Genomic DNA, 13,258 nt, shown 5'->3' on the forward strand with positions numbered 1-13,258 from the left:
TTTTGTTATTATATAAAATAGAAAAGCATGCTGAGGACAGCTAGTAGTTATTCTTATAATGAGTTAGAACGCATTTAAAATCCTTTCAATAATCCACTATTCATGGAAAGAGGTGCCTTACCAGACTGGCCTTAATGGAAGCTACTAAACTGTGGTAAAATGAGTATTAAAAGGGCACTTGTATAGCAGCTGAAATAATGCTGAAATAGTGTTTAATTACCCACAGTTGTTATAATAATCCATCTATAAGTAATTACTCAAGATTGACCTGAATAGACTTCTTATTCTACGCTATTGATATCATCTTTATTCAATATATCGGTATGTTCCCAAAAAAGAGCACTTATAATTGCTCGGTTTTTCATCGGAATTGCTGAGAAAAATTAGTCTACTCTATGTAAGGATTCTGTCGATCCGTGCCGGGTTTTCACTGCTGTCCGGGTTTTCAGTCATCCTGCCCTGCCTGCTATCTATGGCCATTTTGGGTACTGGCAGCCTGCTTTATAAGGCTGCAGTTACCATAGGGTGTCGCTGAGCACAGTTCTGTGTGTTTGCAGCTCCTGTTGGTATTTACAGTTACGCCTTACCCTCTTGCCTGGTTTGAATTCCTGTTCCTGACCTCGGACCGTGACCCCGACCTCGCTGCCTTCCGCCTGCCCTGACCTCTGCTTACCTCCTCAAATTTGCATCTCTGCCACCAGCCCTGACCTCTGCCTGTCCCATGGACTTTGCAACTCTGCCGCCAGCCCTGACCCCTGCTTCCATACCGACTACGAATTCTCTTACAGGACTCTGTCCCTGGGTTGTGGTCGGTTTATTCGTATCCCTACCTCAGCCCTGCGGGTCCGCCTCCTGATTTGAGACGAGCACCATCACATTTTGCTCAACCAAACATGGACCCCGCTGAGGTAGCATGAGCTGTATCTCTCCAAGGGGAACTACTTGGAGACCATGAGACATGCCTCGCACAGCAAACCAACAGATGACATTCATTTCCCTCGACTTCAGGACACTATCATCTGGCTGGATACATTTCAGGTTGGTTCTACCCCTGCACCGCCATTGCTGGCAGCTTCCCCGGTGCCAGTTCCGTCATCTCCTATGCCCAGAGAGCCACGGATCCCGATGCCTCCATGTTATGGAGGGGAACCAATGACTTGTAGAGGATTTTTGAACCAATGTTTGATTCAGTTGGAACTCCAGCCCTCCATGTTTAGCATTCCGATCCAGGGTAGCCTACCTCATTTCTCTACTGACAGACATGGATTTAGCCTGGGCCTTCCCCCTCTGTGAAAAGGAATCTCCACTGATTAATGACTCCAAAGATTCAAAAATGTTTTTGACGCTCCTGGTCGCGTCTCTTCTGCTTCTGCTTCGCTCCTCCGAATCCGAGAAGGAATCTGTACTGTGGGCCAGTATGCCATTGAATTACGAACCCTTGCTGCAGAGATAGGCTGGAACAATGAAGCTTTGCTGGCAGCATTTTGGCAGGGGCTTTCTGAGGGGTTAAAGGATGAACTAACTTGCCGGGACACCCCCAAAGATCTGGAAGAATTAATTGCTCTCTGTATAAGAATGGATCTCCGGATGCGAGAACGACAGACTGAGCGAGACCGGTTCTCAAGGACCCCTAAAATCCACCTTGCACCCCACTTTCAGACCCCCCTTTCTACACCTCTCTCTGTGGAGGAACTGATGCAATTAGGTGATACCAAGTTACCTGAGCAGGAGAAAACTAGGAAACGTGTCAGGGGGCTGTGCCTGTACTGTGGGCTCAAAGGTTACCTTGCCTGAAATTGTCCTAAATCGGGAAACGCCAGTGCCCAGTGAAGATTGATGAATACTCTCTGGGCATTGCTTCTATTTCTCCTCCATCACAACCTTCAGGGCTGCTCCTTCCGGTTTCACTCTCCTGGGTGCCAGCCTCAATATTCACTCAGGCTTTCGTGGATTCAGAAGCCACAGAGAATTTCATTGACCATGCATTTGCGCAACGTCACTCCCTTCCTCTCCGTACTAGGGAGATTCCGTTTACAGTAGTGGCTATTGATGGAAGACCTCTGATACCTGGGACCATCACTCTCGAGACTAATCCTTTGCTGGTTACGGTTGGGGCACTTCACAAAGAGTCACTATCTTTCTACATCATTCGCTCTCCCTCTACCAAGGTGGTTCTATGACTTCTTGTCTGCGGCACCACAACCCCAAGATCAATTGGGTGACCAATCAAGTGACAGCCTGGGGACAACATTGTCATGAATTGTGTCTTCAGGTGTCTCGCACCATCTCCGAGGTTCGACTACCTACTGAGACTTCCGCATTATGCCTTCCAGTTTGTTACCAGAAATTTGCCGATGTATTCGACAAAAAACAGGCTGAGGAGTTGCCGCCACATTGACCTTATGATTGTGCAATCGATCTACTCCCAGGGGTCATCCCTCCTTGAGGCCGCACCTATCCTTTTTTGTAACCAGAAACCAAGGCTATTCTGGAATAAATCTCGGAGAACCTTCAGCGTGGGTTTATTCACAAATCAAGTTCTCCTGCTGGAGCGGGTTTCTTCTTCGTTTCCAAAAAAGACGGTTCTCTCAGGTCATGTATCAACTACAGAGGCCTAAATAAAATCACTGTAAAGAACCGATATCCATGACCCCTCATTCCCGAACTCTTCGACCACTTACACAAGGCTACCATCTTCACCAAACTGGATCTTCAAGGAGCCTACAATTTGATCCGGATCAGAGAGGTTGATGAGTGGAAAAAAGCCTTTAATACTCGTGATGGTCACTATGAATATCTAGTCATGCCATTTGGCATATGCAACACAACGGCCGTATTTAAAAATTTCAACAATGAGATTTTAAATACGTGAGTGAGACCGCAATCACCATATGTATGTGGTTATATGTACAGTAAATGACAGGTGCTAAAAAGGGTATAGGCACAGTAATATCAGTGTTGATCAAAAGGTTTGATCAGAAAGAAAACCCTTTATACTTAGCACTCAGATGTCACACATATTATAATGGACACAATGGTCCCACAGTAATATACTGCTTGTCTGTCAGGTACTCCCGAAACACCGAGGGTATCAAAAAAAAAAAAAAAAATTATTAATTCTACATAGAAAGTTAAAAACACAGATACATTGTTAAAAATCCCTATAATTCTGTGGCTGATATGTACAGGTATAGTAAGGTAAGTACTATTGACTATTCAATACACTGACATATCTTGACATCCAAATATCACAGCTGTTGTAAGTTGTGGTTCTTTACTAATGAAAGTATCACCGAGCAGCTTGTAAAGACTATTGCTCATTCATAGTTGTAGTCTTGCTTAGAATGTATACCTAGCAGCCAGGTAGTGATAAACAGTGTGGTATTGTAACGGATAAATGCGAGGTGTATTTATTCGTGGTATTCGTCTCTATGTGTCACATGAGACCCAGGGGAAAAATACCTTTGAAACACATTTACCGTTTATCTCAGAAGACATTTTCAGACTATTAAAACCTCTATTAAGACAATTTCGGAGATAAACTGTAAATGTGTTTCAAAGGTATTTTTCCCCTGGGTCTCATGTGACACATAGAGACGAATACCACTAATAAATACACCTCGCATTTATCCGTTACAATACCACACTGTTTATCACTACCTGGCTGCTAGGTATACATTCTAAGCAAGACTACAACTATGAATGAGCAATAGTCTTACAAGCTTCTCGGTGATACTTTCATTAGTAAAGAACCACAACTTACAACAGCTGTGATATTTGGATGTCAAGATATGTCAGTGTATTGAATAGTCAATAGTACTTACCTTACTATACCTGTACATATCAGCCACAGAATTATAGGGATTTTTAACAATGTATCTGTGTTTTTAACTTTCTATGTAGAATTAATAAAATTTTATTATTTTATTTGATACCCTCGGTGTTTCGGGAGTACCTGACAGACAAGCAGTATATTACTGTGGGACCATTGTGTCCATTATAATATGTGTGACATCTGAGTGCTAAGTATAAAGGGTTTTCTTTCTGATCAAACCTTTTGATCAACACTGATATAACAATGAGATTTTCCAGGGATCTATTGAACCAATTTCTCGTGGTATATCTGGACGATATCCTTATCTTTTCCAGTTCTTTGAACGAACATCGGGCGCCGGTTAGAGTGGTTCTACAAAGACTTTGGGACCACTCCCTCTACGCCAACCTCGAGAAGTGTCAATTCGAACAGAAGAAGATTTCTTTCCTTGGGTACTTCATCTCTTCCCATGAGTTCGTGATGGATCGTGCGAAAGTATCAGCAGTGCTCGACTGGCCCTTACCGTTAGGTCTCAAACCGATACAACGATTTCTTGGGTTCGCCACCTACTACCAACGGTTCATTAGGAATTTTTCAAGGGGGTGGTACACCCATTATGGCTCTTACTAAGAAAGGAGTGAATCCTAAGATTTGGGGTCCTACTGAGGTCCTACCCCCTGCACCGACCTTTTGACTGTCCTATCGACCTACTGCCAAGGGGCAGCCCTTCCCAGAGGGCGATCTTATCCACTTTCTCTTCCAGAGACTAAAGCCATGAACAGCTACATTACGGAGAATTTGGAGAGGGGTTTCATCAGGTTCCTGACCCACACACCGGTGAGATTTAAAGGGACTCGAGTCTTGCTATTGGATGATCCCCTACTCTTATTACCATACAAATGGTAGGGTAAGACACGTACATACACATTTAAATTATCCCACTCCCCTTCTAAAACAGCATCACCTTAGAAGCCCTGCCCTCTCTAGCTGTGAACCAATTGAATCTAGTACCTGCCTGGTCACATGATCTTTCTCACAGAACTTTGGCTGTCAGTGCAACAGAATAGGATCCAAGATGCATTTAGTGAACCCCAAGCTGAATCTTCACCAATCGTTCACATGAGAACGGATCGATCGGCAACTTAGCTAATCACTTGTCAGTGTGCAGATTGTATTGATGCACATATTGAATTTCAAATTTTTTTTTTTTTTTTTTTAAACGACAGCTTGAAATGCAGATTTAACACAGGTGCATCACAAGCTGAATAACATGAACCACAAGATAAATTGAGTGAAAGAATGTTAGAACTGATAAGCAAAAAGTGATTGCTGTGTGAAGGCTCAGCTTGAACCTTGGGAGAGAGAACCAAGATAATGGTGCTGAACAATATAGGAATAATACAAAATGTCTTAATGATGTAAAGTCCAGCTGGAAATGCTTGCGGTTTTTGCTGTCACAATATTAGGCTAACCAATCCTTCAACAATGTAACCGCAAAAAAAAAAAGGGGGCGCATTTTAGCAAACATAAACAGTGTTCAACAAACCTATACATTTGCTCGCCCCGGGCGAGTGGATTTAACCCCCGGGCGAGTAAATATTGGCCCAAGCAGCACACGTTTGGTACTAGGTGGCGAGTAGATTTTTTTGTGTGGCGAGTAGATTTTTTGGTGATTTGTCAACCACTGAACATAAATATCCTTTATACCAGTAAAAGCATAACAGCATACAAGTGAATACAAACAGGGTAATTGCCTGGTGTGAATTGCAGCTGCTGTTGAGCCCGAATTTGGGGATTCTGGTGATCCTTCTCCGTTGTCATCTGTTGGGTGATGGAGGTTGGGGGGGAGCAGGCAAGACTCCAAAAGCTTATGAGAGGTCTGCACAGTGAAGACAGTTACAAACTGGCAACCAGGGGCTTAGTCCATGCCGAATCTATATCCAATATATCCTACGCGTTTCACCAGCGTGTGGCTTCCTCCGATCCCTTGCTACAATGGGCCTGTGACAGAGTGAAGTCAATTCCTATCAGTTACGCCTGGGAGACATATGTCTGAGTGCTTCATCCAGCACTCATAAGGGTTAACTCAGGTGGAAGTTAGGAAATCAGAACTCTTTAGCTGACACCTGAGAGCCAGCAAGGTAGATAAAGGATCATGTGACTGGCAGTAGCTGCCAGAGAGAGAGAGAGAGAGAGAAGCACACTGCTGCGTGAGCCCTTAGCCAGAGGGATTTCACCAAAGACTACTTCAACTAAAGTAAGGATTATTCATTTGTTTACTGACTGCTTAAAGTACCCTTATGGTTTGGTTCTGGTTTAGCCAGCCAGCCTGCTAAATAGGTCTGCTGTGTTATTAGTCAGTTTTTCTCCCAAAGTGGAGCAGGATTTATTTTGTGAAAGGGACAGTGTACCCGCATGTTATGTTACTGTGGAGAAATAAAGCTACTGAACGTTTTTATTTATCCTGAAACTATACGTGTGGACTGTTCCCTGACCTCGGCTACAGGCCGTCCTGCCACAGGTGGTGTCAGAAGTGGGATCTCGGACAGCCCCTGTATCTGAAGGGCCACACAAAAAAAAATGGAGAATTTTTTTTCTCAGTTCCTTGAGCAACAGCTCCAGCTAGCAGAGAAGCAAGCAGAGCGACAAGCCCAGCAAGATGAGCGACAAGCCCAGCAAGCTGAGCGACAAGCCCAGCAAGATGAGCAACAGGCCCGGCGAGAGGAAAAGCTACTCAACTGCTGGTCGAAGGCCCAACCCCAGGCAGACCAGGGATTCCAAATAACCCACCGGTGATGCTGCCTAAAATGAAGCCAAACGAAGACCCAGAGGCATTTCTCCTCACTTTTGAAAGGGTAGCCACGGCCCACGGCTGGACAGTTGATCGCTGGGTAACGACTCTGGCTCCACTCCTCATAGGGGAAGCACAGGCAGCCTACCAGGCTCTTCCAGCGGACGAGGCCATGGACTATCAGAAACTAAAGGCTGCTATTCTGGATCGCCTAGGCCTCACGCCAGAGACCTACCGACAGCGGTTCCGGACAGTCAAATATACAAACCGAGACAGACCCCGGGTCGTAGCCCACCGCTTAGTAGACTTATGTGCCAGGTGGATACAACCAGAAAAACATGACAAGGCAGAGATCCTTGAACAGTTTGTGCTCGAGCAGTTCATACAGATACTGCCCCCCTCCTCCCGCTCCTGGGTAAAAAGACACGCTGCATTTTCCCTGGATTCAGCGGTCCGCTTGGTGGAAAACTTCCTGGGCGACGACACCCAACAGGATAGCTGGGAACGGCCGGTGCAAACACCAGTTGCTTCCGGTGATACTAGAGGCAGGAGAGCAGGCAATCGAGGGGTCTACAACCCGCCAGCTCGGGAGATCCAGTCAACCCGATCGGAAGACCCTTTCCCATCTCGGAGGGTTCCTGGTACAAACTCCCGCAGAGACGCCCATCCTGGGTCCGAGGCCACTGGATCACTCAAGGGAGGCCTCCACCCACAGTATTCCCTGAGAACCTGGACTCCTGTCACCCACCCGGTGGAGAGGATAACCCCACCAACCAGAAGGGAGGACCCCATCCAACAGCGGAGAGGTCCAAACACCGAGCCCCGCCGAGAGCTTCCGCGGACGACCGAGTTTGCGGACTCAGGAGATGAGGAAATGGACTGTTCATATGGCAGAACCACTGCCACAGCTTGTCTCCGAGGGGACCACAATCCGTGGTTAGTCCCAGCATCTCTGGAGGGGACAAAAGTAAACGCCATGCTGGACTCGGGCTCTGGAAAAACCCTGATCCTAGAGGGCCTAATTCCAAGCAATAGACTATCTTATGACTCTCCTTGGAATATCGAGTGTATCCATGGGGATACAAAGAGATACCTGACGGCGAACGTTACACTGCGTATCCAGGATCAAGAGGCTAGCCTACTAGTGTGAGTTGCTCCCTGGCTACCTGCTCCTGTTCTACTTGGCCGAGACTGGCCCTACCTCGAAACATTGTTGGCCCCTACTCCTACGGAGCCTACTTCTCTGGTACCGGAGAAGCCCGGAGACTTGTTCCCCAGAGATTTTCCCCCGTAGACACCATGTCCCAAAGACACGTAAACAGAGACGTGCGGAAAAAGAGGACTGGTTAAGAAAGACTGGGACTTTTGGTAACATTAGTCAGCCCAAAGGACTGCAGGTCATGGCCGGGAATGACCAGGGTGGGGAACAGATAGATACGGGAGTGTTGCCAGCCCTGGATCTTCCTGACTTCCGTCAGAGGCAGAGGGAGGACCCAGCTCTGGCTAGACAATATGAGAAGGTGGTACAGGTCAACAACAAGATAATAGATGAACAAGGTGTAAAAGTGTTTCCACATTTTGGACTGTTGAATGACATACTATATCGTGTGAATAAGGTTATACAAACAGTGGAGGTCATTCGACAGATGCTAGTCCCTAAAGGGTTGATTAAAACAGTGTTTACCCTAGCCCATTCTCTCCCATGGGGTGGTCATTTGGGATAAGACCACGGACCGCATCTCGTCCTGGTTTTACTGGCCAGGCATACATGGTGACATCATGAAACTATGTGAGACATGTCCTGAATGCCAGTTAACTAGCCAAAAAGGACAGAAGCCGGCTCCTTTGGTTCCTCTGCCCTTGGTAGCCGTCCTATTCGAGAGAATTGGGGTAGATCTGGTTGGACCTTTAGAACCCTCTGCGAAGGGACATAAATTTATACTCGTTGTTGTTGATTATGCCACCAGGTATCCTGAGGCCTTCCCTCTGAGATCAGCCACTGCTAAACAGGTTGCTCACAGGCTGTTAGAACTGTTTTCTAGGGTAGGACTTCCACAAGTAATGTTAACTGACCAGGGAACAAATTTCATGGCAAAGTTAATGCAGGATGTCCTGAAGTTATTGGAGGTAAAATCCGTCCGGACCTCGGTCTACCATCCTCAGACTGATGGATTGGTAGAGACGTTTAACCGTACTTTAAAAACTATGCTTAGGAAGTTTGTGGACACTGAAAAGCGAGCTTGGGATGAACTTCTCCCTTTCCTGTTGTTTGCGGTTCGAGAAGTTCCCCAATCATCCACAGGCTTCTCCCCGTTTGAGCTCCTATATGGACGCCAACCTCGGAGTATTCTCGACCTACTGAAGGAATCCTGGGAGGAGGTGCCCTCCCCCTCCAAGAATACCCTTCAGTATGTCATAGACCTTAGAAACCGCCTAGACATGATAGGTCGGTTTGCGAAGGAAAACCTCAAATCTGCTCAAGAACGTCAAGAGAGGCAGTACAACCAAAATGCTCGCTTGAGGGTCTTCCAACCTGGGGACCAAGTGATGCTACTATTACCGATATCAGAGAGTAAACTGCTTGCGAAGTGGCAGGGTCCTTTCCAAGTTCTCCGCCGCACCGGGGAGGTGAACTATGAGATCTCTCAACCAGGGTCCTGGAAGGGTAAACAAATCTACCACGTGAACCTCCTGAAACCCTGGAAAACGATGAGATCGCTGTTCATTCACCCTCGGGAAGGAGAGACGGATTTGGGTCCAAAGCTTCCAAAGGGTAGTATGTACACTGACCATCAGGTTCCCATGGGAGAGCAGTTAACAACGGAACAAAGGTCAGACCTACTTGATGTACTGTATGTGACCAGTTCCCAGATGTTTTTTCTGAGCTGCCAGGGCAGACTGATTTAGTGTCCCATAGGATTGAGACAGAACCTGGCATAAAAGTATGGTCCCATCCCTATAGATTGCCAGAGGGCCGAAAAGATCTGGTAGAGAGGGAGATAATAGACATGTTGGAATTGGGTGTGATCGAGGAGTCCCACAGCGAATGGTGTAGCCCTATCGTGTTGGTCCCTAAACCAGATGGGAAGGTGAGGTTTTGCGTGGATCTGCGAAAGGTAAATGCTGTATCCAGATTTGATGCATATCCAATGCCTAGGGTGGATGAATTGCTTGATTCGCTTGGTAAAGCAGAGTATATCTCCACCCTAGATCTCACGAAAGGATATTGGCAGATACCTCTAGCGGAAGAATCCAAATGCAAAACTGCCTTCGCCACCCCTCTCGGTTTATACCAATTCGTCACTATGCCATTTGGGTTACATGGGGCTCCAGCCACGTTCCAAAGGTTAATGGACAAGGTACTACGACCCCATAGGGCATATGCCGCGGCCTACTTGGATGACATTTTCATCTATAGCAGACACTGGCAGTCTCATATAAAAAGGTAAAGGGCAGTCCTAACGTCCTTAAGAGAAGCAGGGCTCACTGCAAATCCAAAAAAATGTGCCCTGGGTAAATCCACTACAAAGTATTTGGGCTATGCCGTTGGGGGAGGGATAGTAAGGCCACTAGCTAGCAAGGTGGCCGCCATAAAGGAAGTCCCCACCCCACAGACAAAGACACAGGTCCGCTCCCTTTTGGGGTTAGCAGGGTATTACCGGCGGTTTATCCCCAATTTTTCAGAAATATCTGCACCCCTAACAGATCTGACAAAAAAAAGTGCCCCGACCCAAGTTAAATGGTCTTGGGAGTGCCAAGACGCCTTTGACATGCTAAAAAAGTGCCTGTCAGAGGGCCCCGCTCTTCGGAGCCCAGATTTTAAAGAGCCCTTCATCCTCCAGATGGATGCCTCAGAGGTAGGACTGGGAGCAGTGCTGTCTCAGCAATTTGATGGTGTTGAACACCCCATACTGTTCATCAGCCGGAAGCTGTTCCCAAGGGAAGTGAGGTATTCCGTTATTGCGAAGGAGTGCCTCGCTGTAAAATGGGCAATTGAGGCCTTAAGACATTATGTCGCCGGAGTACACTTCACCCTGGTCACTGACCATGCGCCCTTCAAGTGGTTAAACACCATGAAGGACACAAATCCAAGGTTGACCAGGTGCTATATTGCCTTCCAATCCTTCTCTTTTGATATTCAGCATAGACCTGGAAAGGACCATGGAAATGCTGATTTTTTGTCAAGGGAAGGAGTGGAGGGTCGGGCTTCAGCCGTGTGGGACACTAGCCACACACAAACAGGGGAGGTATGTGACAGAGTGAAGTCAACTCCTATCAGTTACGCCTGGGAGACATATGTCTGAGTGCTTCATCCAGCACTCATAAGGGTTAACTCAGGTGGAAGTTAGGAAATCAGAACTCTTTAGCTGACACCTGAGAGCCAGCAAGGTAGATAAAGGATCATGTGACTGGCAGTAGCTGCCAGAGAGAGAGAGAGAGAGAGAAGCACACTGCTGCGTGAGCCCTTAGCCAGAGGGATTTCACCAAAGACTACTTCAACTAAAGTAAGGATTATTCATTTGTTTACTGACTGCTTAAAGTACCCTTATGGTTTGGTTCTGGTTTAGCCAGCCAGCCTGCTAGATAGGTCTGCTGTGTTATTAGTCAGTTTTTCTCCCAAAGTGGAGCAGGATTTATTTTGTTAAAGGGACAGTGTACCTGCATGTTATGTTACTGTGGAGAAATAAAGCCACTGAACATTTTTATTTATCCTGAAACTATACGTGTGGACTGTTCCCTGACCTCGGCTACAGGCCGTTCTGCCACAGGGCCCCTTTTTTATTTTATTTTTATTTTTGAGGTTACATAGAAGCAATCTGCCTAGCAGCAGTGCGGCAAGCCTTGCACTCATTAAAATTAATGAACATTCTATTTCCCATCATCACATTTATGCTGTTCTTCATGGCCCTTGCTTTTGAGGAGAAAGTAGATTGAATGACAGATTATGTATACATCCTGACTGGATGGGTGTATGCTGAGCTGACTCACTCAGTTGCCACCAGTGGCTCTCCTAGGATGATATAAAAATAAAACTTTTGGCTCCAAAGGTTTCATCCAAATTTTGGCGGGTTTTCCAAACTTTAAAAAAAGTTAAACAACACACAACTGCCCTAGTAAGGTGGGGTGTGGGAGAGAGAGGTGGGGGTGCAGGAGAGAAAGGGAGGTGAGGTTGCGGGATAGAGGGATGGGAGAGAGAGAGTGTGAGTGGGAGAGTGAGTGTGAGAGTGAGAGTGAGAGTCAGGATGTATGGAAATATATAAAACCTGAAAAACGGAAGCCGCAAAATGTGCAGAGCTACACAAAAAAGCTATGGTAGCTAGGGGACAAACAAAAAGCAGGGGGAAATAGGTGCAAAGGGAATAACTAGGGGCTCTATGCAGTAAGCGCCGAAAAGGCTTTTTTCGCAATTTTCTCGCCAAAATTCCCTTTCCGATTCAGTAAGCGCCGAAAAGTGCCCAAAATCGGCAATTTTTTTTCCCAAAAAACTTTTCGCCATGCGGGTGCCGATAAGCCACTTTTCACCACTTTTCGCCACTTTTTGAAATCGGCTGAATTCTAGTAGCCCTGATCAGCTTTTCGCTGCTGATCAGACCTCTAGAATTGAGAATTTAACGCCAATCTAGCCCGCCAGCTAAAGTTGGCAAGTTGCTGAGGGAGAAGCATCGGCAAGGTCGACACTTAGAAAAAATCAGGCCTTTTTCCTGCTTGGGATTGATGCCGGGGGTCTCCGGAGCTGATACCCAATAATAGCAGCACCGGAGCCCTCCGGCATGCATCCGAGGCAGGAAAAATGCATTTAAAGCCCACTTCATTACCTTAGCTGCTAACCGCTAAGGCAATGAAGGGGTTAACCAGCCATGCCAGGTTTATTGTGGGTAGCGGGGGTGGGTGAAGGGGGTATTTGGCCCTTGGTGGCTGTTTAGGGCTTGCGGGGGGGTTGCGGGTGATCTTAACCCCTTCATGACCGTAGCGGTTAATACCGCTACGGTGATGAAGGAGTTAACCCCTCCCGCTACCACCCCTCAAGCCCTAAAAAGTTACCATTGGGGCTAATACCCACTTCGCCCACCCAGGCTACCCACAATTAAAAAAATCCACACACAACAGCCCCACAATGAATAAATATATAAATAAATGAATATATAAATAAATATATCTATCTATCTATCTATCTATCTATCTATCTATCTATCTATCTATCTATACAGTGTTCGACAAATCACCCAAAAATCTACTCGCCCAACCAATAAATCTACTCGCCACCTAGTTCCGCCCCAACCCCGCCCCCAACCCCACCCCTAGTCCCGCCCCCAACCCCGCTTTAAAATAAAATATATAAATAAAATACATTTAATAAATTCCTAGTCAGAACAACATTTGTTTTTGACATAAATGTATTTATTGTATTACATTATACTACAATTAGTCCTTGTTACGTGTGTATGTGTGTGTGTGTGTGTGTAAATGTCGGATCTAGAAATAAAAGCCAGGTGTGAATGACTAGTTTCCTGAACCCCTTAACCAGTGCCTGGACGCCCCCGCGTCACAATATCTAAAGCAGCAATCCCGTCAGGGATCTTACCTGATCCGCAGTCCCTCAATGTCCAGGTACCCTCATTCCCGAAATGTAATACATTAGAGGGGAGGTGTTC

General features: G+C 46.3%; 1 protein-coding gene across 1 annotated transcript in view; it reads left to right on the forward strand.

Annotated features, from left to right (window-relative positions):
- Positions 1-951: 951 nt before the first annotated feature.
- Positions 952-13,258, forward strand: part of LOC142492281 (acyl-coenzyme A oxidase-like protein) — a 43,435-nt gene continuing 31,128 nt past the window's right edge. Inside the window, exons 1-3 of the mRNA XM_075594952.1 lie at positions 952-1,038; positions 2,687-2,868; positions 4,150-4,309. Of these exons, the coding sequence (XP_075451067.1) occupies positions 952-1,038; positions 2,687-2,868; positions 4,150-4,309 (429 nt within the window). The remainder of the gene's footprint in view (positions 1,039-2,686; positions 2,869-4,149; positions 4,310-13,258) is intronic.

Source organism: Ascaphus truei, chromosome 4, assembly GCF_040206685.1.
Source record: "Ascaphus truei isolate aAscTru1 chromosome 4, aAscTru1.hap1, whole genome shotgun sequence".
NCBI classification, from domain to species: Eukaryota; Metazoa; Chordata; class Amphibia; order Anura; family Ascaphidae; genus Ascaphus; species Ascaphus truei.